The sequence below is a fragment of the Aythya fuligula genome, chromosome 20 (genome assembly GCF_009819795.1).
Source record: "Aythya fuligula isolate bAytFul2 chromosome 20, bAytFul2.pri, whole genome shotgun sequence".
Lineage (NCBI taxonomy): Eukaryota > Metazoa > Chordata > Aves > Anseriformes > Anatidae > Aythya > Aythya fuligula.
Genome location: NC_045578.1, coordinates 9,335,978 through 9,360,167, shown reverse-complemented (window position 1 = coordinate 9,360,167; position 24,190 = coordinate 9,335,978). Strand labels below are relative to the sequence as shown.

General features: G+C 37.0%; 1 protein-coding gene across 8 annotated transcripts in view; it reads left to right on the top strand.

The window, feature by feature from the left end:
- BCAS3 (BCAS3 microtubule associated cell migration factor) overlaps window positions 1-24,190 on the top strand; it is a 354,038-nt gene that overhangs the window by 71,507 nt on the left and 258,341 nt on the right. For all 8 annotated transcript variants that reach the window (XM_032200766.1, XM_032200765.1, XM_032200763.1 and 5 more), the window contains exon 13: window positions 8,663-8,756. In XM_032200766.1, the coding sequence (XP_032056657.1) occupies window positions 8,663-8,756 (94 nt within the window). The remainder of the gene's footprint in view (window positions 1-8,662; window positions 8,757-24,190) is intronic.

Genomic DNA, 24,190 nt, shown 5'->3' with positions numbered 1-24,190 from the left:
CAGATAATTCAGTAAGATATTAATGATAAATCAGTAGACAAATTACGTTATTTTCTTATCTCAGAGGAAAATAAACTGTTTTCCTTAACAAACAAAAAACCTGCAGAATGCTGTTGGAGCTGTAGTTCCTGTGAATTTGTTTCAGAAGTACTTAGCTACGTAATGTAGTATCAAATAGGGGTTGTCCATATAATATTAGAGGCCCTTCTTGCAAATTTAAAATAAAAAAATAGGAGAATGGGGAAGGAAAGTGTATTTTACCTAAGTTCTCACAGAGTCAGGTCTTAAAACAAGTCTGTTGACCTTTGAGATTCGTTTTTGTTTCCTGGAAAAAAAGGTCTTTTGGCTCTTATACTGCCAGAAAAAAAAAGAAAAAAATCTGCTTCATAAATTTCTCATGAAGCCTTGTTTAATGCAGTCATTATTTCTGATGGTCGTTGTCTGTGCTTTGATTCTTCTGCATAGGCCTAGGGAAAAAAAATGATATATCTTAGGTTTTTAAGTCTTGTTATGTATGATTTAAAGGTTTTATGAACTTGTCCTCTGACCTTAACAATAGTAGGGAGCTATCAAGCCTAAAGGGCACTATGGAAAAGTAGTTGTAAAAATGATAACGCTTGCCTTGTCCAAATAATGCTGTTGTAACATAAATAAACCATCAGTTCTAGTAAAATAATTTTTTGTCTTCAATCTCCAGGGAAGGAGGCTCCAAGTTAGGTACCCTAATTGTTTGCACGTCTTACATTCATATTTTTGTCATCTGAAAATTTAAAATGTTATTAAATTAATCATTTATTTTCCACGTGAGGGGTTCATATTCAGAATTAATATTTTTTTTTCTATGAAAAATCAAATAATATTTCTTTTGCATTAGATTTTAGTGATGCAGGAGACTTTTTAGTATTCTTTCCTGTCCAAAATGTGGGCTTAGGAAAGAGAAAGTTTGTTAAGAATCAATATGTTTTGGATGTGGCCTAAATAAAGGCTGTCGCTCAATGCCGCCCTAGTGGAGACCCTTTCTCTTATTGTCGTGCATGCTCACAGACCCCACTGGCTGTTGTGCATCCCTCCAGCCGTGCTTCCATCTCCAGGCAGCAGCAGCAGGTTTGTGCACACAGCCCGGTCGCAGTGCGGCAGGGTCAGATCCTGCCGTTTGTAGGAATTGATTCGTCCCTGGGAGCCTGGCAGCGATCCTGCTGACAGGAGCAGGCAGGCCTGGGAGAAGTGACATGCTACTGTTCAGATGGCACGTTTTGGTACTAGCTGGGTAGTCCTGGTGAGTTGTTAGAGCACAATTGGTTGAGGCTTCAATTCTGGAAAGCATTTTAGAAGTCTGACCTTTGAAGCGATGCAAATGATCCTTCTGCACTAAACGGGATTGCTCCTGCACATCAATGTAAACTCACAGCCAAGTTATCAGATGTCTTGCACAGCTCACTCTGTTCTCTTGACACTTCCCGGCAGTGCTTTTTCTAAAGTTCCTGGTTTATCATCCCAGTTCTCAGATTCCAGGTGGGAAATAAGAGGTCTGGGGAGGTACAAGAACTGCTTTAGTGGCGTTGCTGCTGCTTCCTATGAAGATGCATGTTTGGAAATACTTCGTGGCTGCTGCGTGGGGATGCTGCAGGGGGGCTATACCCATTGACAGTATCAGTCCTCAAGAGCTGAAAGGGAAATTGCAAAAATTAGGAATGCCTACCAAGTGCTTTCTGGGCTGAACTGACAGTTTGAAAACTTTGCATCCCTTTCATCAGAAATTTGTCCATCAGCTACGTAAATGGATTTATTTGTATGCGTGCACATGCGTTGTGCAGCCTAATTGAAAGCAAGGGGAATTTCAGAGGCAGAAAGGAGTTGTTTGCTTATCAGCTGACTGCTATTGTAAAAGGAACACCTCATGTCCATAAAGTTTTCTATCTACCTGACCAGTCTAGCTAAGAATTTGGGTGAATTTTTGAAATAAAGCAACTTCCAAGTAATGCAGTGTATCTTTATGATAATACGTAATTTAAAAAGGAAAGAAAGCAGTTTTGAGAAGAGAAAGGAAATGGAAAAGAAAAGCAGCAAATCTAAAGCAAGTAAGCATGTCCTTTAGAAGGAGAAATGAGCACTTTCAGTGGGGAGAAGTTTTGCTGGGCTAACAGAGTAGCGATGCGTGTGCTTGTCCATTTACCTGGAGCATGGCAGTGTGGCTTTATAAAAACGGAGCGAGCTGCACGTGTATGCTACCATATAGACTTACCTGCTAGTATGCAGATTAAGGAACATGTTTTGGACGTAGGCCAGAAGGACTAACTACACCTTTTCACAAGTTTTTCCTAGTTGCTTTATATAATTTGCCATTTCAAAGGTATCCAGTGTAATGAATGTGGGATGGAAGTCAGTGCATTTCATGAAACTGTGCTACTGTGGCATGGGTTGAAATACTAGCTTAGAACTAAAAAATACACCATTAAAGACCACAGAAGTCTCCTAATGTGATTTTGAAGAGATAAAGTCTATGGGAAAAATATTTTTAATAAACCTGATGAATGTAGGTATTGAAGTGAAATCTCATGTGATCGTTCCTACCTTCAGAATACCTTAAGAAAATCTGAATTATGAAGCCATGAAATAAATGCATAGGAATGTAGGATTATTGGAGTTGGCTGTCATGATATATTTGTAAAGGGAGTAAAAATAATTATCGAGATGCCCAAGTAACTTTGTGGTAAACCGAAATATGTTAACAAGGTTTTGCGCTTGTTTAAACTTCCTTCTAATGAAGTGTTAGCAAACTTTTCAGTTAGATGTAATGACTATTTATTTGAATCTGTTAATTAGTTGAAATGGATAAAACTAAAGCTGTACAGATGTCCTCTTTTTCAGTAATTGGAATTAAATGTGTAAGACTTTAGTGGCTTGCGTTTTAAGGAAAAATTATTTTCGTTTGACCTTTGTTTCTGTATTCTTAATTAATTCATCAACTGGGCCACCCACGTGTAGGCTGCAATAATGACCTTTCTCAAAAGTCGCCAGTTTTGTGACTGAATGTAAATCTGTTAAACATCTAACGTTGGGTTGACAGAGAAATATGTGGCCATTTAAAAATACAAAACTCAATTCTTAATGCTTTTGATAGAGCAGTGTGATTGATGATACATCATCGTGGTGCTTTCGCAGATCATCCAAAACACGTGAAAATATCGGAGGAAATATTTTGAAAGTAACTTAGAAAAATAAGATAACATGTTGATCTTTTTTTGTTTTAAAATGCAATTGGTCCTTTTTTTCTGTTCCCTATTAACTTTTTATTGCATTAAAGAGGAATTTTCAGGAAAAAAACTGTAGACTGCTGCAGTTTCAAAAGTTCGTTTTTGTTTCGTTGATAACAATTGCACCAAATACTGCTTATCAGGAGCAAGAATTGTGGTGAAACTTCATTCTAGAGCAAAAGAAGTTAAAAGAATAAACTGTATTCAATAATAAAAGTTTAACTGCGTACATAATTCCCCTGGCCATTAACACCAGGGCTTTTATTTATAAGAACAGCTTTCACAAAAGCTAATTTGCCGTTGTCATGCTCATATATTTGGCATCAATTTTCTTCACTTTTTATATCTACATGTATTACAGAAGAATTCTTTTTATATATAAATATAAAAAGAGCAACAGGATTCCCTCGGAGCATAATACTGTCTGCCTTACTTTTATTAAAGGAGATCTGTTTTTTGTCAAGAAGACATTTTTGTCTCAGATAAATGGTTCAGGCTGAGCACAAGGCTGTTTTGAGTTTATGCTGGATTCTATTAAAAGGAGTGCAGTAGTTAATGCCACAGATTTATCACTTTTAGCCCTTTTCCACTGATGTTTGACCTTAGCTATAAGTTGGGGGAGGCTGTGGCGGGGGGGTCACTTTGGAGGGGTTGTTTTTTGTGCGTTCGTTGTAGGAGCTGAGGCGGACACTGCACCATCTTTAGCTATTTAAACCGATGGAGAGCTTAAGTGTATGTGCAAAGATCTCTATTACATAATATTCATATTTATAAATATTGCCAAACTTATTTGTTTTTATGATGATTGGATCATTCTTTCTGAATTATATTAAGAGTAGGACCTGCTTGATTAAATTTGTGTCCATTTTTATTTGTGTTACTTTCATGTTTTATTTAAAAACATGTCTCCACTGGGATAAGTGGTGTAATTTGCCTCTAAAGATTAAAATAATTGAAGTCCTAATTACTAGTGGCTTCTGTTCAGCAGCACGGAAAATGCAATGAATGAAGAAAAATATTGTATAGGAGAAAAAAGCTTCAGCTTGGGCTATCTATTGCCCGCAGTGCACACACTGTTTTCTGATAGTAGATGTAATGATCCCCTAGGTGTTTTGTCTGTTTCTCTTTTAGAGTGAGATAAAGCGTACTGGCTTCATCCTCTAGCAGCTGCAGTGCTCTGTTGAACTGTAACGTAGCTGGCGTGAGAGACCTGGAGCTCTGCCTTGAGCGTCCAGCGAAGGACCGGGTCGGCTGGGCTTTTTTTGGAAGCCTGTTTGTTGCAGCTCCTTGACGAGGTAGCAGTTGGGTGTCAGAAAAGGCAGAGCGGTGAAGGACGAGGCCTCCTTGGCAGAAGCACCAAGGCTCTTCTTTCTTGTCAGTTGTGTTTTTGGTTTCTTGTTTTCTAAAATGGGGTTTCTCTGTGTAAGGATAGGGGGCTCTGCAGGGAAGATACTTGAGCATCCTTCTGAACCTTGGCGGCAATGCAATTATATGAGTAATGCAAAGATTTATGAACGCTTTTCAACGAGGGACTTTGTAAGGTCTTTCGCTGTTAATAGCGGAGTGGTTAGAGGCCACTACCTTGGAGAACTAACGGGTTGGGATGTAAAAAAAATTGCAGCCTCAGGATTCCTGTGGGCTTTGTTTGCTCTGCTCATTGGGAAACCGAATGAGCTGCTTCCTTCGAGCTCCTTGACAGTGCTTGCATGCGTTACTGGGCAATTTGTACCATTGTTTTTATTTCCAAGAAAAATTTCCAACTCTACTCTTTTCAGTGGTAAAAAGCCATAAACTGGTCAAGAGGAACCAGTTGCACAATGTCAGGGCTGATTTAATGTGCCGTTTGTTAGCCTACAGATGTTGTTCCTCTCCAGCACCTTCACAGTCAGTGTCTTCCACTCAGCATCTGTAAGAAGCGTTCTCTAAAATTTGAGAAGCTGCGTGGAGGAGGCCTTGAAAACTTCTTCCTTCCTTACTACACAGCTCCAGTCGTCATCTCTGCCTGCATGAAACCTGTGCTATTTTGTTCATCTAAATGCACATAAATTGTATTGATGCAGTTACAGCCACTGGTATAGAAAATAATGTATTCGGGTATAAAGCATCCTGTTCTATAAAAGCATTATTTGGTTTTCCTTAAGTCGTATATTCTGGTAAAAATTAGGCTATGATTTTTAGAGCTCTGCACACTCCAGACTGGCAGGTGAACAAGGTGTTTGTTTTGTGGCAGGTTTAGGAGGGACCCTGCAAAAGGGGCTCTTCGGTTGAGGGTGTGCTTAAGTCAACTGCTGTAATTCCTCTGAGCTTTTTCCTTTCTTTGCACTGTTGAAATTGTAAACAGTGATTTATGTTTTCCCTAATTCTCCAGTGCAAAAGTGCAGGGGAAGGGCATAGCAAATCTTGCAGTATGGTCAGAAGATTTAAATACAGGTTGGTGATTTAATACAATTAACTTTCTTCTCCTTCCAAGAAGGACCAGGAATTTTTTCATACGGTGTTTAAAAAGATGAAGAACTTCACTTCATTGTATCTTGCACAAGCGAGTGTGCTTCACGGGCAACTATTGCCATTCTGTGGCCACAGTGGGCAAGGAGTGACAGATACACGGTGTGAGGGAAGGAGTGTGGCAGCAGCACAAACTGAGCGTCAGATTCTCCCCAGTCCAAGGTTTTCCAAACTTCGGAGTAAGCAAGGTGTTCTTGGTGGTGGCGGTGTGTTTTGTTTGTTTGTTTTGTGTTCTGACTTGGCTAATGCAGGGCACGGCTCTGTGTGAGGCAGCCTTGGTGGCAGGCTGGGCTTTCCAGGAGCCGCAAGGTCGCAGGCGCTTTGGTTTCTTGAATGGGTGTGAGGCCAACAAGTTCTTCTTCTTCTTATTTCTAGCACAAACAAAGGAATTGTATAACAGCCAAAACAAGTTTGCTGTATCTGCAAATCAGCTTTTATATTGAAAAGTGGAGATTTTGGAAAAACTCCTTTCAGATTAAGCACAAAGGATGTTATTTCAGGATGGCGATTTTAATCAGTGATTGAAAAAACATTTTAAAGCACGGAAACAGCATAGCCTACAAATAATAGATTGGGGCTTTGTTGTGTTCTCAAGTTAGTATGACTGAGGTGTCTCACCATTTTCAATGTGACATTTCTGCTTTAAGTGGGAATTTTATGGTGCGGGGATGATAAGAGTAGTACATTTGTCATTAGCTTAAAAACAACAAAAAAAAAAACACATGACCAAAATTAATCCAGATTACAGTCTGAAGAATATGCATGTGAGATTCTGTATAAATGGTTATAGCAGTGATTTAGATGCTGTTGATACCTACACATTTCTAGGTTAAACATTTTTGTTTAACAGACTGGATTTAAAGAACCTTCTGTTTCTTCTGTAAAGCTGGTTTATGATGTTACTTTATCATTATCATGTATTTTTAATTAGAGTGAAATGTTTAGGATAAGACTAAGTTACCTAAAAGTGGAAGTTGTGAAAGGATGATGTATAGGAGTTATTTAGTGCAGTTTATATAGGCTGAGAAAGGAACACTGTTTCTTTGAAAAGCTCTTAGGAAGATCTCCAGACCCTTTGGTTAGTGGTTCTGGAATAAGCACGGAATGCTGACAACGGAAAGCAAAACCATAATTGTGCTTATGTGACAGTGCCAAGTAATTGGAACATTTAAAATAAGTCAGGCGCAGGCCTCTGCATCCATATTACGTGACTTCTTTAAACATTTAAAGATGATTTCTCTTTTTGAAGCATAAAAATATCTCCAAATTATTCTGATATCTGTTAGGAATAGGAAGTATTAAAAACCTTTTGGATTATTTTGGAAGCAGCAGACAAATTATTCTGAACTTGAAATGGGAAATTTTGCACTTATTATTATCTTCTTCTTAAAAAGGTGGTTTTGCTTACCACAGATACTATTTTCTTAAGTGCTTTTCTGACAGATCTTTCACACTGTTTTACTTAATTTAGTCTATAAGAAGATGTCACCGAGGAATAAATACTTCTTCAGCTCTTGCATATGGTTTGTCCACACATCTTTTGGTTCTCTTCTGTGACTTTAAGAATATCTTTTCCATTACATAGCACTAGATACTGTTAATATGTGTAGTTTCATAAAGATGTAGTTCATAAATATGTAGTTCCAGCTGAACCTGTGATAACAGAACACCAGACAATGAGAACTGTAAGCTTTTTCATGTAGCAGTTGCCTAACTTGCCAAAACTATTCAAGTTCGAAGCCTCCCTGATTTATCAATCGTATATAATATTCTGGTATGTACAGCACAGTAGTGTGCTGTACTGCGTGGACCCATAGCCTGATAACTTGTTTTTGTGTACTTTATTCCTTAGGCATTGGATAAAATAAGAAAAATTAGTCTCTGTTCACTCCTTTCACAATGTAGGATCTGCCACGCCTGCTGCTTTCTCGTTTCTGAAGGGGAAGGGTAGGGCTCAGCAGGCTGACCAGCAGTTACTGCCTGCCTCTGACCATCCTTGCTGCCCTTTTCTAATCCAGCTGTGTCCCTTTGGAAGCCCTCTTGCAGGGCTTCGTAGTCAGCTGTAGTTTTGACTGTCCCCATTAGTTTCGTTAACTTCAAATATCCTCTGCTAAAAAAACATACCTTGTCCCTTTCTACACAGATCTCAGCCCAGAAACTTCTTTTTCTGTTAATTTCCTTCTGTTACGAAAACTCTGTCCTACCTTTTAATTGCTTTTCAGTTCATAATAAAGTATTTTAAAACAGCACGATTTCTTTAAGGGGCTTTGATCTCAGACCTTTGTCATGTAATGTCCATTGAGAAGATTTCAAGATGGAGAAAATTCCTGTTAGCTGCCTCTTTTCTAACAGCTGCTTTCATACACGCTGCTGGTCCTGAGCACTTCTTGTGGCATTTGGAAATCCAGCTACCTCAGGTCCATCGCCACTTACTAGCAGGATGCAAGGTGTAGTATTCCTACATACGTATGGGGTAGGAAGCAAAACCTGTACTTCTTTGACTGTTTATGGTCCTTTTTTCTACTTGTTTGACTCCTTGCAAAAAAAAAAAAAAAAGCTAATTTATGTAATGGTTAAATACTTTTAAAAAACCTCTTTGCTACCTATTGTTTTTCTGTTTATTACTCAAGGTATTGCTTTGCCTAGAGAAAATCAGAGAAAATCATTGCTTGTTGGGGTACAGGAATTGTGTGCGCTCTCCAGTGTGCTTACACCAGCCCTCTGCACTGCTGAATGTTTCTCCCTCATTATCTGAAAAATGTACAGAAGATTGTGCTTAGTTCACCTGCAGTGACATCTTAAATTCATTCTGCTGTGTATATCTATAAAACAAATCCTGTATCAATAATTAGATACTTTCACTTATTTCCTAACCTTCCTCTGTTTCCGTTAATATTCTGCAGGTACTTGTCAGTGAGGACTCAGATAGTGATGGTATTGTGGCCCACTTTCCTGCACATGAAAAGCCTATTTGCTGCATGGCTTTTAACCCTAGTGGTAAGTTACTTTACTCTTTTAATGGGATAGTGGTTTAAAAAAATATGTATATATGTAGGCATGTGTTCCATTGCTTTGGAGGAATTGCAAATACTGTTGCCTATGCAAACATACACTTACTGCTATTGTATCTTCTTATCTGTTCTGTTGAATGTTAAATGCCATACACTGCTTAATCTGGATCTTCTAGAAATTTCAAACGTAAGCAGCTGTTACACTAAGGTATATGTGAGTCTACCAATTTGCATGTAGCACAAGTACTAAGGAGATCTATTCTGTTGAATGTCCTGCTAGCCAGGTATCCGGATGTTCTGATATACAGGTATCCAGAGGATCAGCACAATTATTAAATTCTACCCCTCCATAAATATTAAAATACTGTGAGTCGTTTCACTGGCACTGTTTTTTAAAGCATCTTAAAGTAACATTATGTGTTTTGGTGATGAACAGCTTGTAATTGTACCCTCTTTCTTCTGAGTGAAATCAACTATAAGCTGAAAATATCTTCAAGAAACTCATCAAAAATGCATACATTCCTCTCAGTGAAGAATAACTGGGTAACAGAGATCTCATATAATAATAAAATTTATTCATTTGACAATTAATGTGTTTATTATCCCATTTTATACAGCAAAAACTGTTTTGTTTGATTGCAGTAGCAGTCAATAAAGTGACCAGGGAATCAACAGCTTCCTCTTGCCTAAATTAATGATGTCTGAAATGTAGCAAATGCGTGGAGATCTTGGAGATGAAGTCACATTTCAAAGAATAAAACTACATGTCTGTCATTTATGTTTTCACTTCTAGTGACCAGTTGGTCTTATTCTGACATCCCATCTGTTATGTCAGAACTCTTTAGTAGTTGTGTGCAGTTCACAGCATTTTCACTGTGAGTTTTTGACATAAAAAACTGTATTCTCATCTGGTTGGATTTTCAACTGTTACTTAAGAGATTTTTTTGTGGAACTCTCTGCATTTAAGTGAGAATCACCTTTGTCAATTCCAGAATAGCATTATTCTTGTGTTGTATTCTGCTGGAAAGATCATACCTAGAGTTGAGTAATGTTAATTAAGCAAAATAAATACAGCTGCTTAAATTAGAGGGCTTTATAGATATTAATTAAATGCATTCTTAAGACAATTTTATGATTGTGTAAATGTAAGGGAAACAGAATGTTTATGCAAAAGGAAACAGACTTTTTTTTTTTAATTGAAGGATATATTTGCATATTATGGATTACTTGTATCATAATCCAATTCTTCTGGTTTACTCAGGTGCTAAAACCAAGATCCATTTTATGATGCTACCTGATGATGCATAAGATACTTAATGAGAAAACGCTTATTCCAATCTGTTATTTTTGACAGTTTGCAAATAATGTATGTTAAGAGATATTTGCTGAAGGGATGACTCACAGCAAGGTATTGAATCATACCACATGTTCTGACATTCAATATCAAAACAGTTGAAAAGTATTACCTCAGCTGCTTACAGCATGAAAGCAGCACTTAACAATGTATCCTGGATGCTTTCCTTAGCATCGAGGCAGAATTTTGTTTGAAGCCAGCACTGTAAGTAACATCAGCTTAATCCATTATGCAGTGGTGTATTGCCAATCAGCTGATTTCTTTACAGAACAGAACAAAACAAGACGTGGCTTTTGATACGGTCGTCTTCTGTTGGCTGGCTCTACTGAAAAACCACTTTTGCTCATAATTTGAAGTGCTGTCTGCAATGCTGCAATAGAACATGGCAATAGTAAACTTTTGCCAAAAAGGCGAACAGTGATCTGTTTCAGTCAACTCCTTCATTCTCTCTGTCTGGTCTAATAGCTCAATTTCATCGTGACTCATCTCAAAGGCCCACGAGTTCTCCAGGTCTGTAAAAACCTCGTGTTTTTTTTTTGGTTTTACACAAACTAAAACAAACCCACCACTGATGCTGGAAACCATTTCAGTTCAATGGACATAGAGGATGGATAGGTATGATTTTGTGTAGTAACCCAATAGAACTGAATACCACAGCCACTTTGAACAGTATTTGGAAAGTATCAATTACTAGTAAGGTACATTTTGGAGGTTTCTGCTGTATGTTTTTGTACTGAACAAGGTGCTTGCTAGGGATACGTTAATCAATTGTGATAAAATAACAAGAGAGAATTTATGGATATTGTTCTGAGAGCAGCTCCTGAAAAGGGGTAGGTAATATATGGCTTTGCTGTAGGAAGGAAATCCAACAGAAAATAAAGGAGAGTCACTGATGTCAGGAAATGGCAAAGTCATATGTTCCCCTAATTTTTCTTTTAGAAACCAAAAATAATTCCTTTACTGTGCTTAGTGTCCAAGATGTGTTTTTAGGGGCCAGTCGCAAACCATGGCAGGACTCTTGCTAAAAAATTTTTTGTTTGTTTGTTTGTTTTGCTTTAGGGGTAGTTTTTATTCTCCAGCAAGGTAAATAATCTGTGTGGATGTCTGCTTTGGGTTGAGCGGCAACCAGAGCATGCTGTAAATGTAGTCATTTCCATTAGCTGCATTATGAGGCAAAATCATGAAATAACAAGCAGGGGTGTCTCTGCGCAGCATTTGTGGACATTTTAATAGTGACATTTTTGGCATTGCATCCATCTTTTGTTTATATTCAAAGCAAATTATGATTTTTTTTTTCTTTTTTGAGGCATTCAAAGAAAGTAAACTTGGCATATCATTAGCATTTTATTTTTTTGTATTATATCTATTGCTGCTCTGAAAATCTGGTTGAATAATAAAGTAATAAACTTCTGAAATATCATTCTGAGTATACTTAGGGGACATTGTACATAAATACATATTTTTTAATGCTGCCTAACATGTCCCTGTATACCTCTTCCAGACACTTATGTTAATAAAAGTCTGCTTCTGAGTCAGACTGAGACTGTTATAATCTCCCTAAAATCAACTAAGACATATAGCAAATCACAAATCATGTTTAGCTTTTTTTTTTTTTTTTTTTTAAGTCAAGGTGAAAAACTGCATTTTCTGATAGTTTTGATTTTTTTTTTCCTATGTACATAATATCTTAGTTTAAAAGAAAAAAAAAAAATTGTGATGATTTACTGTGGGAGTGGGTTGCTACATTTTTGGGGGGCAGGATGGAGGGAAAGATTTGTACAATATCTCCAGATCTGTGCCCAGGCATCTCATACAAAATGCTGTAGTCTATGGAATTTCTAAAAACTGTGTCTGAGCATACGCTGTTAATGCCTGCCTGCTTAACACTGTCCACTTTAATAGGTAAGGGATGTAATAGTTCAATAAAAGGGAGAAAGTACTGATGCTCCTTTACCATTTGGTGCTGACTGAATCTTTGGTAACCAGAGACGAAATGCTGACTTGACGCTTACTCTAGTGGTAAAAATAAAACCTGTGATGTGCGCCCCCTGAATGGAGGCTGTTGCCAGTTGTGTTGTCAGCTTTGGTGACAGTTTCTCCTGGCCAGTGGCACGTTTCCTGTGTAGCATTCTTGTGCTGCTTTTGGAAACGTGCTTAATAGATCTGATCCCGGGTTTCAAGTTCAGGTGGCTTGGCACTGTTAACGTGTTTTCTTTTTATCTTCTTTAATCACTAGAATATGCGTATTTCAGGAATCCCTTTCTTCCATAGGAAGCTGACATCATTTTTCTGTGTGTTTTATTACATGTCACAATTATGATTTATTTACATAGTGCCACATATGCCAGTGGCTGCTTTTATGACTTACATGGAGATAAGGTCCATCTTCTGAAGCACTTGAGTTCTGATTTTTAGATATCCATCCAATTTGGAAGAAATTAAATAAATGTCATTAGAGTAATAGTTTAGCATTGCCAAGTGCCATGAAGCGATGCTGCATATTAACGAGAAAAAGGCCTCGGATGCTGCAGCAGCTGTTAGCTTAACAAGTAACGCATACACGTGGCATTTCTATTTTTTACCTCACCTATTCCAATGAAGCAAGGCCCACACCACAATTTGTAAAAGGACAGCGGCATGTGAGAGGAAGGAGCCATGGGGTCCTGGGGCAGGTGAAGGGTGGCATGGGGCAGCCTCAGCATCCCTCAGCAATCCCGCAGCTCAGCTCACAGCATCTTCTGCAGGGCGCTGGGGCTGGCAGCCCCTCGGCAGCCTCCTTTCGGGCAGTCACTGAACGCCTTTTGCTTGCAGTGCTGCTTCCCAGCAGCCTGCCAGAAAGCCTCATCTCCTGAGCATAGCGAACCCGCTGCAAGGGAAATGAGCTGCGCTTTGAGAATATTTAGCTCGTGTTTGTCTGTGAAAAGCAGCTGCTGCAGACAGGGTTAAGAGCACCGTGTCCACTCTTTTCATTTTTCAACAAAGGAAGAAGGCTTCTAACTTTTCGGGAGACTTTTATTAAAACCTTTCAAGATGAGAATAAGTAATACAAGGAAGTGAAGTAGTATTAATAGACTGGGGACTCTATTAATGTACCTCTGGCATGTATGTTATGTACTGGAAACGAGAGGCTTATACTTACAAAGAGACTCTAAGAATGGTTACTTTAATTCACTTATTAAATGAAAATCACATTAAGCTGCTGTGTGGATGCTTTTACTTAGTGCTAGCAGTGGCTTGATTTATTTTAGCTTGAATATTTAATTTTGGATGAATTCAAGACAAGTTTACTATGGACAGTGTCCACACAAATATGTAGTACAATTTGCTAGTTAGCATTTGGTTCATTTAGGTAATTTTTGTCAGATTTTTTTTAAAGATCCAGGAACAAGGCCTGTCACCTATGGGATTACAGCCAATACAACTTGGGCACACAAAAACAGTCTAGGATGCTGTCAGCTAAACAGAGTTACAAATCTACATGACTTGCATTTTGGATGAATGTATTTCGTGCTCTGCTAGCGTGGTTTACAGGACAACATAGTCTTTCTTCTGTCCACCATTTCTTGGAATGACGATTTGGCGTTTTGCATGCTAGAAATGTAAGACTTTAAAAATATCAGTTATGCACAGCCCATAACAACTGCACAACCAGTAATAATTTTCTTTTATGTTATATAAAACAGCAATATTGACACTAAGCGTTGTTTTTATTGTGCTTGAATATCATATTTAAAATGTACTCAGGATAAAAATTCTTACAAGATTCTTTGGTTATGAAGATGTTTTTCTGTCAAAGTAAGAGGCAAGATTTTGTCATTAGGAGACTTTAAACTTCTTAATGTATATATATATATTTTAATAAAAAAGGGTACATTTTTCTAAATGTAATAGTTATTACAGTATGACAGAAGAATCCTGTCTGCTGGATAATGTAAATTGAGAAGAGTTTATTATGGAGACTGGATGAAGGTGCCATGGTCTAAATTTTGGAAGTTGACAAAAGGAAGGAATACACTATAGGGGGTTATTTAATTTGAGATGTTTACAGAGAAGCCTTCAAGCTTTTAAAGTGTTGATGATAGTCTGCCAGGAATTGTAAGTGTATGCAGGGTCTAAAATGGGAAGAGGAAATGGGGATAGGGAAGAGAAAGGATTAAATGTTACCAATTAGAATCAGCTGCTCAATGATAAACTGGATTAGTCTAAACTAGAGAGTGTCTAGACTGGAGACTGAAGGAACCATACAAACGTCCTCGTTTTTCATTATGTTGTATTATTAGATGTTGTAATTTATAAAGGAGGAAAAAACCTCACCAATTCTGATGTCAGCCATAGTCCATTAGAAGTAATTCACTTTCTTCCATCTTCCATTGTAGGCATTGAGATGATTGCCTTTAACAACAGTGACTAGCAATAAATACACCAGGCTGCAGAGATCTCTGGCATGAGCTGTTATGGAAATTTCTGTATACTGCTTCATTTAAACGTTTTGTTTTTTTTTTGCTGTTCCTTTTAATACTGGTCCAAAGCATTCATTGTGTTGCTTTCATGTAAGGTCTTGGGACTCAAGTAAAGTTGTGGATGCAAGTATCCCAAACTGAAATCTGGAGACAAAATTTGTGATCTGGGAGGGGTTAGGCCTCCTGCCTATTATTTTTTTGTAAGCCATCTCAAATCCAAAATTCTATATATTATTTGCATTTTGGATTTCCATGTTCAAAAGAAGGGGTGGTTATTTTGTTTTGTTTTCAGTGGAAATATGCTACCACCCCCAGAAGAAAGAAAACATTTAGTTTTGGAGTTAATGATTTTTTCTTTTTTAATCTTTGCATGTATCAAACGTGAAAACTGAGAAGGGGATGATGGTTACATAGTTGAAAAACAAATCAAAACGTGCACTTTTTTTTTTATTTTGCAAATATGTATTATTTTCCTCTCTGGTTGAGGAATGTGTTCCAAAATGAATCAGACTTTTTTTTTACAGACTGTCCTAATTTTTAATCATCTGATTCTTCATTTTTGCTTATAATTTTAAAAGCTTTCTTTAAAAAATTTTTCTAAATGGATTTCATTCAAGTATGATCAAGTTCCTCATTCTCTACTTAATATGTATTTCTAGTCCTATGCATTCTAGCAAGTTAGTTTCATTGATTTTTATAAATGTATAATAACATACTTCTGTTTTTAAAGGTATCTGAATAAGTTTTGGGAAGACTGAAGAATGGCAAAAGCTGTGTGTTTCACTCCCCTGTACCTAGTTCTGTGGGGTTTTGTAATGCATCATTTCTAAAGCATTAATCACCCAGTCACTGGATGTACTTAAATGGGCTCCGGATGACACACAGGCAAACATGTATTATACGTACACAAAAAAATTCTCTTCGTCTTGTATGTGAGGAAGATTATGGAAAAATTATACAAATGCTATCCATTGCTCAAACATGTTCTAATGAGAAACCACCAGCAAATAGTTAGTCATTGTTTGCAGACCACATCGTGAAGGAAAAGTTAAAAATACAGTAAAATTTACATGACGGAGTAACACTGCAAAATGAACTCAAAAGAAAATACTGCTCGGTTGACTAGCTGGCATGCAATCTGTGGTGTATGGCTTCTATTCATAGAAGTGAAATTAAAGGATGCAGTTAAACACAGTTGTGAAACGTCCAGTCCAACAGCTGCATTTAGTTTGTTTTTCAATTTCTCATTGCCTTTCTTGTTTATTAGCTGTGACTCTGAGGTCAGAATTAAAACAAATATTTTAATGGCAGCATTTATGATGTTGGCAGGGAGCGCTATGGCTTAGTGCTGTGATTTGGACAAGACTCGATATGGGTGGTGTGAGGTAGTCCCTTCAGACTTGAAACAGAGTCACAATTGGTGAGACTTTTCAAAGTATAATGTCTGTAAATCACAAAGCTGATAAGCATCGTGGAATCTGCTTTTGAGTTCTTTCAGCAAACTGGATGTACTTAAAGGATCTTAGTTTTAGAATGCCAAAAGGGAGGATCCTTTTACAGATTTTTACCATGTTAAAAACTAACAAAATACCCATACTCATTTTGACAGATCTAAGGTATAAAGGCCTTTATGAACTGTGATAATTAAAACCAACTTGTGTGTAAATTATACACGTCTATTCATCCTATAGAAATTGTTATACATGCTTTTAAAAGTAATTTTAGAGACTACAGGGCTGTAGTTTTATTTTAGTAAATCATCTTTACTCCACCACATTTAAAAGAAAATTATAGACATTTTATTTGAGCTAAAGCTGAATATTAGTTGCTAAATACATTGTTGTCCACACTTGCGCAAGTTCTGTAAAGTCACAGATAATGCAGTAAAAGCAGAATCTGTAAGGAGGGAAATAAGGTCAGTGTTTCAGAAATCACTTCCAGACTGATAGGTTTTAACATTATATTTACCATTTCTACTAGGCACTTTTCATGATAAACTCTGTTTCCCTTCTACCCTCTAGGAAAACAGAAAATTTTATAGACAGACCAAGATGAATTAAGTTTTATAAACAGTGAAGCTAAAAGGCTCTTCTTTTTCTATCTTAACTTCTTATTTAAATGTGTAGTTTTGAATGTATAGTTATACATTACTAGGGTTTTGCAGAGGGTAAGTGGTAAATAATTTGGATTTTAGAAGTTCCATAGATTAAGGGTTTTAATACAGATTACACAGTGATCCAAGTTACATATTTTTTTTTTCACCTTCTTAATATTAAGACGTTAAATTATGCTGGGCTGTAAAACATGCCAGGAAACAGTTGGTTCAGCCTTGGAGTCTAAACCGTCTAGCTATTGAAAATGTTGTCAACAGGCCTAGAAACAGCAAAGTCCCCTATTTTTTAATCTCCTGTACTTTTTTCTTTTTTTATTTATTTTTTTTTCTGGCAATTTTTTTTTCCCTACATTATCATTTTTTGCCTATCTGATGTGGCTCATAGGACAGAATTTTTAAGATTATCTAAAAAAGGAACTTAGTTCTCAATATCTATAGTCAATATTGTCACTAATACATGGATTCTGTTTTTGCTATGGTTTAGAATAATAAAATCAGGATTTTTTAGGATATGTAGAAATTTTAAGCACGAAAGTGAATGTTCTTTTTTAGGGTAACTTGTGTTAAATCTCGTCCAATCAATAAATCAAGTGCGCATTTTACATCAAAGCTTACCTTCTCCTATAGATACCAAAAAGGGAATAGGAAGTTGAATTGTGTCTTAAAGTATAATTAATAAATCAGCAAATTCACTTCCCATGTTTAAGATCTTGTGTTTAATAAAAACAGCGAAGATATTGATAAAATCAAGTTTTTCAGTGGAAATTATGTATTTTATGGTGGTAAAACTTCTGTCTGTTTTTTGACTGCTTAAGAATGTGCTTTCTAGTTACGGCGATTTTTATCACTGATACCTGAATGGAGCATGTTGTCCAATACTCTAAGTTTTTAGCTAACAAACATGTATCCAGACTTAACTAGTTTATTTTCATATCTAGGAAGATATTTTATAATCAATTTATTGGTATTCCAATTAAAAACAAAATTAACAGAATGTCAAAATTATTGATCATTGCACAGGTTAGTGATGTTTTTTGGCAAGCTTTTTGTATGATATATGAATGATAGCTGTGGTTTATAGGTCACATTTTGGATGGTTGGTGACAGTTTTAATGAACACTTTAAAGTCATACTCATTTTATTGTCTCTAACATAATTTCATTCTGTGCAATTCACTAGTTAATGGATAGTCTGTTCATTTATCTCGTGCATGGGTCAATAAGTTTTGTTCTCTCCTCCCTGTAGAGGGGAGGAAGGGCCAGATCCTCTCTTGCTTGCAAAGGAAGGTATGTTTTATATCATCTGCTCTCCCTGACACAGTCATTGTGGGATCGTGGTTTTAGCAGCAGCCCCACGAGTGGAGGGGAGGGTGCTGCAGGAAAGCACTCAGCATATACTGAGCTGTCTTCCTTCCCACGCAACACTAGTGGTTTCCTAGTGTGTTTTTTTTTTTTTTTAATTTATTTTTAAATTTTTACACCAACGATTTCATAAGACTGAAGGGAAGTTGCAGCCTACTTGTCTTTTACACTGGTGTACACTGTGGCATGTACAGAAGGAGAGTTTCATTTGGAAATTTAGGTATAAACGTCATTTGTAGATTGTTGCAGTTAATTTGTATGTTCTGGCGGCGTGAGCTCTGTCAGGATTGTGGTGGAGTCAGTGGCGGTAAGGCAAGAAGAGAATGTGCTTTATAAAGCTGAGAAATCTCCACGCTTTCTGGCTGTTGGATTCATGCAGCAGTTCTGTAAGTGGGTGTCAGGGTGAATAACCTCGGTGTCTGAAGTAAAATCCCCCGCCTCCAGTTGAACTCTGGTAGCATTTTTCCAGGCAGTACGCTGTGTTTCTGCCAGGTTGCTGAGATACTCGCCTCTCGGCCCTTATAGAAATTTGAGACAGTTAATTTTTGTTCTTAAAGCTGGCACCATTCCTTACGAGCATTTAGAGGGATGCCAGCTATCCACTGTGGCAACTGATCACGTGGCTTCATTTCCTTTGATTTTCTGTATTCTTCTGTGCCATTGAATTCGGATAGTCTTACATAAGGAGAGAACAATTTCTGGCTTATCCTGAGAGGCAGACCCAGGCTATCCTTTGCTGAAGATAATAGGAGTCAGACCTTCTCAGTACTACCACGTTTATCAGTTGTTTTTAACCTTCACAAAGGAGGGCACTTTGCAAGCCTTGTACTGATTTTTGTGGTGCTCCTGGGTCACGAGGTATTAAAGATGCAGATGTGTGAATAAGGGAAATGGAAATAATAATAATAAATTGTCATTTCCATTATTAATAAAGGCTAGAGCAGTCAGCCCTAAATTTTAGATATGTCCACTAATTCTGAGAGCCTCGATATTCAAATATGAAGTTTGATTTTGAGGGGTGTCAGGACATCTATGCACACTCACTGACAAAGGATTTTGGAAGTTGGACTGAGCTACTGAGACAGGCAAAATGGGAAATTGTACTTAGGTCTTAATTCCTCGTTTCCACCTGTGCTAATTGGCGGTGGTGGCAGCCCTCTGCTCCCCACAGCAGGTGTCTGCGGCCTGCTCCGCCGGGGCCTTGTGCGAGGGGCTCCCGGCCCTGTGGGGCCTGCCAGCCTCCACGCACCTTTGCCATCCTCCTGTGCGTTTGGCACAGCCTTTGACATGAATTCCTTCAAAAAGTCATAGTTGCATAGTAACTGTAACAGGACAAGCCAGTAACTTATTACAGGACTGCAGGAGATCTCAGTTTCAGGGTTTTGCTTTTGCTGTTGATCAGGGGCTGAGTACAGGGTTAGGGCTGAGGAGCAGCAGAGCCTCAGTGCTTTGCTCTTATTCCTCACTACTGGGAGCATGCATATAAATGTGTCTGATACTTGGATTTGTTTTGGGAGTCAGGTTAAGAGCAGAAGCTTGCACACTTATTAAAAGTTTAAATCTTAATCATTCGTGACTGTTGCTGTAAGAATTGTGCCTCATTTCTCAGTTACGCTGGGGAGGGAAGGCTTCATTGCCAAGAAATGTATCTTCATAAAATCATAAAATCCAGTAGGTGGCTGTGGATAGCCAGGAAAGATGAGAAGCATCCAGTATTGTTTGTTGTTTTTTAGAGGTTGTGCTTCGATTACCGATTTTGTTAAGGCAAGTAACTAGACTTACAGCTTCTGGAAAGGACATTTTGTTAGCTTAGTGGTGGTCTTCTCTTGGGACAGCACATTTCAATAAAAGATTCTCTGTCCACATCTTAAATATATCCATAGAAGTGTTTGCCAGCAACAGGATTTTGTCATGTTCTTATCATTTTTTTGGGGAGGGGAATAATAGATGCAATATTTTTCAGTACAAATGCTTAAAAACAAACTGGAAATACTATAATGTTAATGTAGCAATACCTAAATATACCTTCAATTTGTCAGTAGCACAACTTTTAAATTGGTGGGATGGGGGAGGTACATTCTGATATATACTAAGTAATATGTTATATATACATATTTATATCACACGGAAGTGTAAATTCATATAACTACCTTTCAAGTTCAGAACAGGATGAATGTTTTGATGAAGAAAACTTCTGCATAAGACAGGAAAGATATAGGAAGTAACACTTGATTGTTATTGAGTTAAGGGCAAGATTATTCATGGTAAGAAAGATTCCAAAGAAACAGGTTTAGAGAGGGAGAAAGGAGTTCTCAGTGTACAAGAAGTGGGAGACTTTTCAAGCTGTGGTAGTTGATTGAATGAATAGTGGCATAATTCCAGCAAGGCAAGGGGAAGGGGCTAGAAAAGAAGTTTGCAAACAGTAAAGGAAACAAAGAGCAGAACTCAAAGCTATTGCTAAGATTTCAATCTAGTTTATTAGAACAGGACAGGTTGAGAAGGTGGGTATCTTGAAAACAACCTATAAGAACTTAAGAACTTCAAGCTTGTATTGTTAGGGATTGAAAGCTATAAATTTAGTTAAGTTTAAAGACTGAGAAGCTGTCATTCACTCAAGGTCACACAGTTACTGAGTGGCAGCAAATACTACAATACTGTGTAGGATCCCTGATTCTGACTCCGTTGCTGAAACCAGTAAATGGCACATCAAACTCAGTTTGTACTTCGATTTTGTTGTTGCTGCTGATTACTGTAATTTTGATGTCAGAGAGAAACTTTTCAAATAAGATAATAAAAGGTTAGAAAGAAGTGCCATTTTTATGTTTTTTTTTTTTTTTCTTTAAATGTGGTAAATAAATGATCTGCTTTCTAAAAGTGTTACTCCTGCCAGCTTAGCATCTGAGAGCTGTGAAGTGCAACACATCTAAATTTTAAATAATTACGCTTCCTTGGCTACAAAAGAGTTTTCCCGTCCATTAATAATGAGAAAATTAATGTTGGACCAGCAGTAAAACAGATTAAGCTGTATACCCCTTTTGATGCCTGACTGCACCTTTAACGGACCTGAAATTCCTCTGATTATTTAAATGTTCTATATTGAAACGTGATGGAGGCTTTGAGTTAATAGTTAAAGAGGTTTAAATTGGAATGTCTCTGCAGAAGTCTTTCCCATTGATTGGAGCAAGTGGGCAGAAAAATACCTTATTTGATTGTTGGGAAGCATTGATAGGGCCTCACACGTTAACAGATTTTGTTTCATTTTGTTTTGTTTTTCCTACCTAACCTGTACAATCAGACTTTTAGTGAGCATGTGGATTACTTAAGGCTTGGAGATGTCTTTTATAACGGCAAGTGCTGTGTAAGCTAACTTAGTGAAATACTGATACGCCTGCAACCAGCACCTCATCTGTGCCTTGGACATTTATAATAACTGCACGTTTCTTAAGTTTCTTAAACTTCCTTTCAAGTTTGCAAGACTAATCCTACTTTGGAATATCACCATCCTGGATACGTCACCTGGAGTAAAATAAGCTGTAATTATTTAATGACAGAGTAATAACTTGTTTTTTCAATATTTATTTGGACTTGAATTGTTGCCTTCCATGACAAATGTATTAAACATACCAGAATGACCTCATATTCGATGACTTGCAATTACAAAGATTATGTCTGTATATGCCTGGGCAGAAGGTGAGAAATAATTCATGATCTATAGCTTGCTAGCATTGCTTTATGGTTTGTTTGTGAAGGAAAAGTGTTAACAGTCAAAGTTTTTGGCAGCAAGAATGTAGAAAAGAGAACTATCAAAGACAAGAAAAGCTAGTCTGTTTTAACACAAACTATGGTTTGAACAAATTGTCTCATCGTAGTGATTAGTTAGGTTGACCTCAGTGAGAATGGCCTCTTTGTGAAATTATTTCAGCTCCATATTCCTCTTTATTTTTAAAATTCTATTTGTGTACAGCCCTCCCTCCTTTGTTCCTCTTTTTCTTAAATGCCTCCCTGCAGAAAACCAATTTTTATTTTATAGAAATACTCCCTTAAATCTAGAGTATTTCGTAGCTGAAGGTGGAAGACTTAAGGGTGTATTATAAATAAAGGGGGAACTCTTGCTCATTTAAAGTTCTCTATTAAATAATTAGTATTTCAAATAGCTATGATTTAGGTAAGTATTGTTGAAAAACAGTCTTAAATAAAATCACTTCTTGTTTCCTGTGATTTTTACCCTGGAAACACACTGAAAAGGATCTTGAGATGAGAAGAAATGTATATGAAAGCCTGTAATCAAAGCTGTGTGGCTGCATTTTGTGTAGGTGAAAGAAAGGTGTTCGAAAACAGGGCTATTGTTGTGATTTACAGTGCATTAATTCTCCCATTTTTAAATTTCAGAAAGATATGTTTATCAGTAGTTTAAATCCATCACTACTTAACCTTTTTGAAAACTTCAGGGTTCAGATCTTTATTAATCCAAGCACTGAACCTATGATCTCCAAAGAAATTTATCCCCAAACCAGAAATAAGTAGCAGTCAGCAGCAGTATTTCCTAGAAGGTTTGAATAGAGCCTATTTCCTCTTTTGGAGATCTGACTTTTGAGGAGGGGGAAGAAGATAGGGAATGTTTCTCTGTCGTCATCAAACTGATGATCTGCATGCAAATAAAATACTTCACTAGACCAGTGTGATTAAATTGTTCTGCTTTATCACCTGTCTTTTACTGCAGATAGAAGATAAATAAATTTATTTCCATCTATATACCATTTTAAAGTTTGTTTTTTTTTTTTCATTACTGCCAGAAATTCTGCCTTTGATGTGAGCCCTTGAGGAGGATGATCTCGGTCTCCTGTCTTTTTCTGTATATCCTGTTTCTGTCGTTTTTCTGACAGTTTCAGTACTTTTTGTAGTCTCTTATTCCTCACGTTCAAAAACGCAAAAGTGTTAGTATCTTAGCTTCTTTGAGATTAAAAATATGCAGTTGCCCTAATCTAACATTAATTTACAATATATGTAATTTCTCTGTGGTTTTTACTCTACTGGAGAAAGTCACACAATTTATTGAAAGCTGGTTCTGTAGTCATCTTTATACAGTCACCTTTTTATAGAAATCTTAAATTTTGTTAAAATCAGTGAAATTCACAGGTAAACAAGTTGAATTTTAATATAATACTGGATATATTGAAGATGGATGTCGACTCTTATAAAGGTTGAAATGTTTGGCTATCGCTAATGGTGAATATACTCTGCTTTGATACATAGTCAGTTTGTAATTAATTCTAAAATATATTAAAATTATTACTGGAACAGTCATTTAGCACAGCAGGCATTGTTAATGAGTTCTTAGTGTCTTTTAGGATTAAAGGTGCACAACTATACGGAAAGGGTAGAATTGTTTGTCATCTTCGATCTAGTGGCAGAAGTTCTGTAGACTTGAAGGAGGTCAGGATTTTACCCTGCCTCTGTAACATTTACTTTGCTGTTATTCTGATGAAAAGAGAAAAACACGACAATATATTTCAGCAGTAAAAATGTTTACTGCAATCTCTGCAACTACAACAAAACCCAAAACACTAATGTAACAGTGGTGGCTATGGGTTTGGATCCCTTTTGGAGGAATTACAAGCAGGGTTAAAAGAAAAGGGAGTCTGTTCCCTTTGATCTTTTGCCCTCATTTACTCAGCTGCCCTCAGTGTGCGTTCTTTAGTTTAGGGAGGGAGAAATCCATCCTGATAAAGATTTAGTATTTATTGGGCCATCAGCTGTAGTCAGTTAGTGTTTGAAGCTGTTGAACAGTTTTTTAGTATATAAAGCATACCATTGAGCCATCTGTTGGACATGGTAAATGTCTGACAGTTTCCATACATCATCCCCAAGCTCCAAATATTCAGATTAAATATTTAATTGTCCTAAGAGTGTTACAGTGTATAGGGATCTCCAGAACTCAGTCACTCATAATTACTTAGTAACTAAATAACTTTTTTATTTTTCTTCTGTTTCTTTTGACTTGATGATTTTTTCTTAATATTTATTTTTGAACATTTTAGATATCTTTATGTATTCTCTTTTTGTAAGGGAATTTTGATTTTAAAGTCAGGTTTATTTCGGTCAGTCTTTTTTTTGTGTGACCAAATTTTGTAA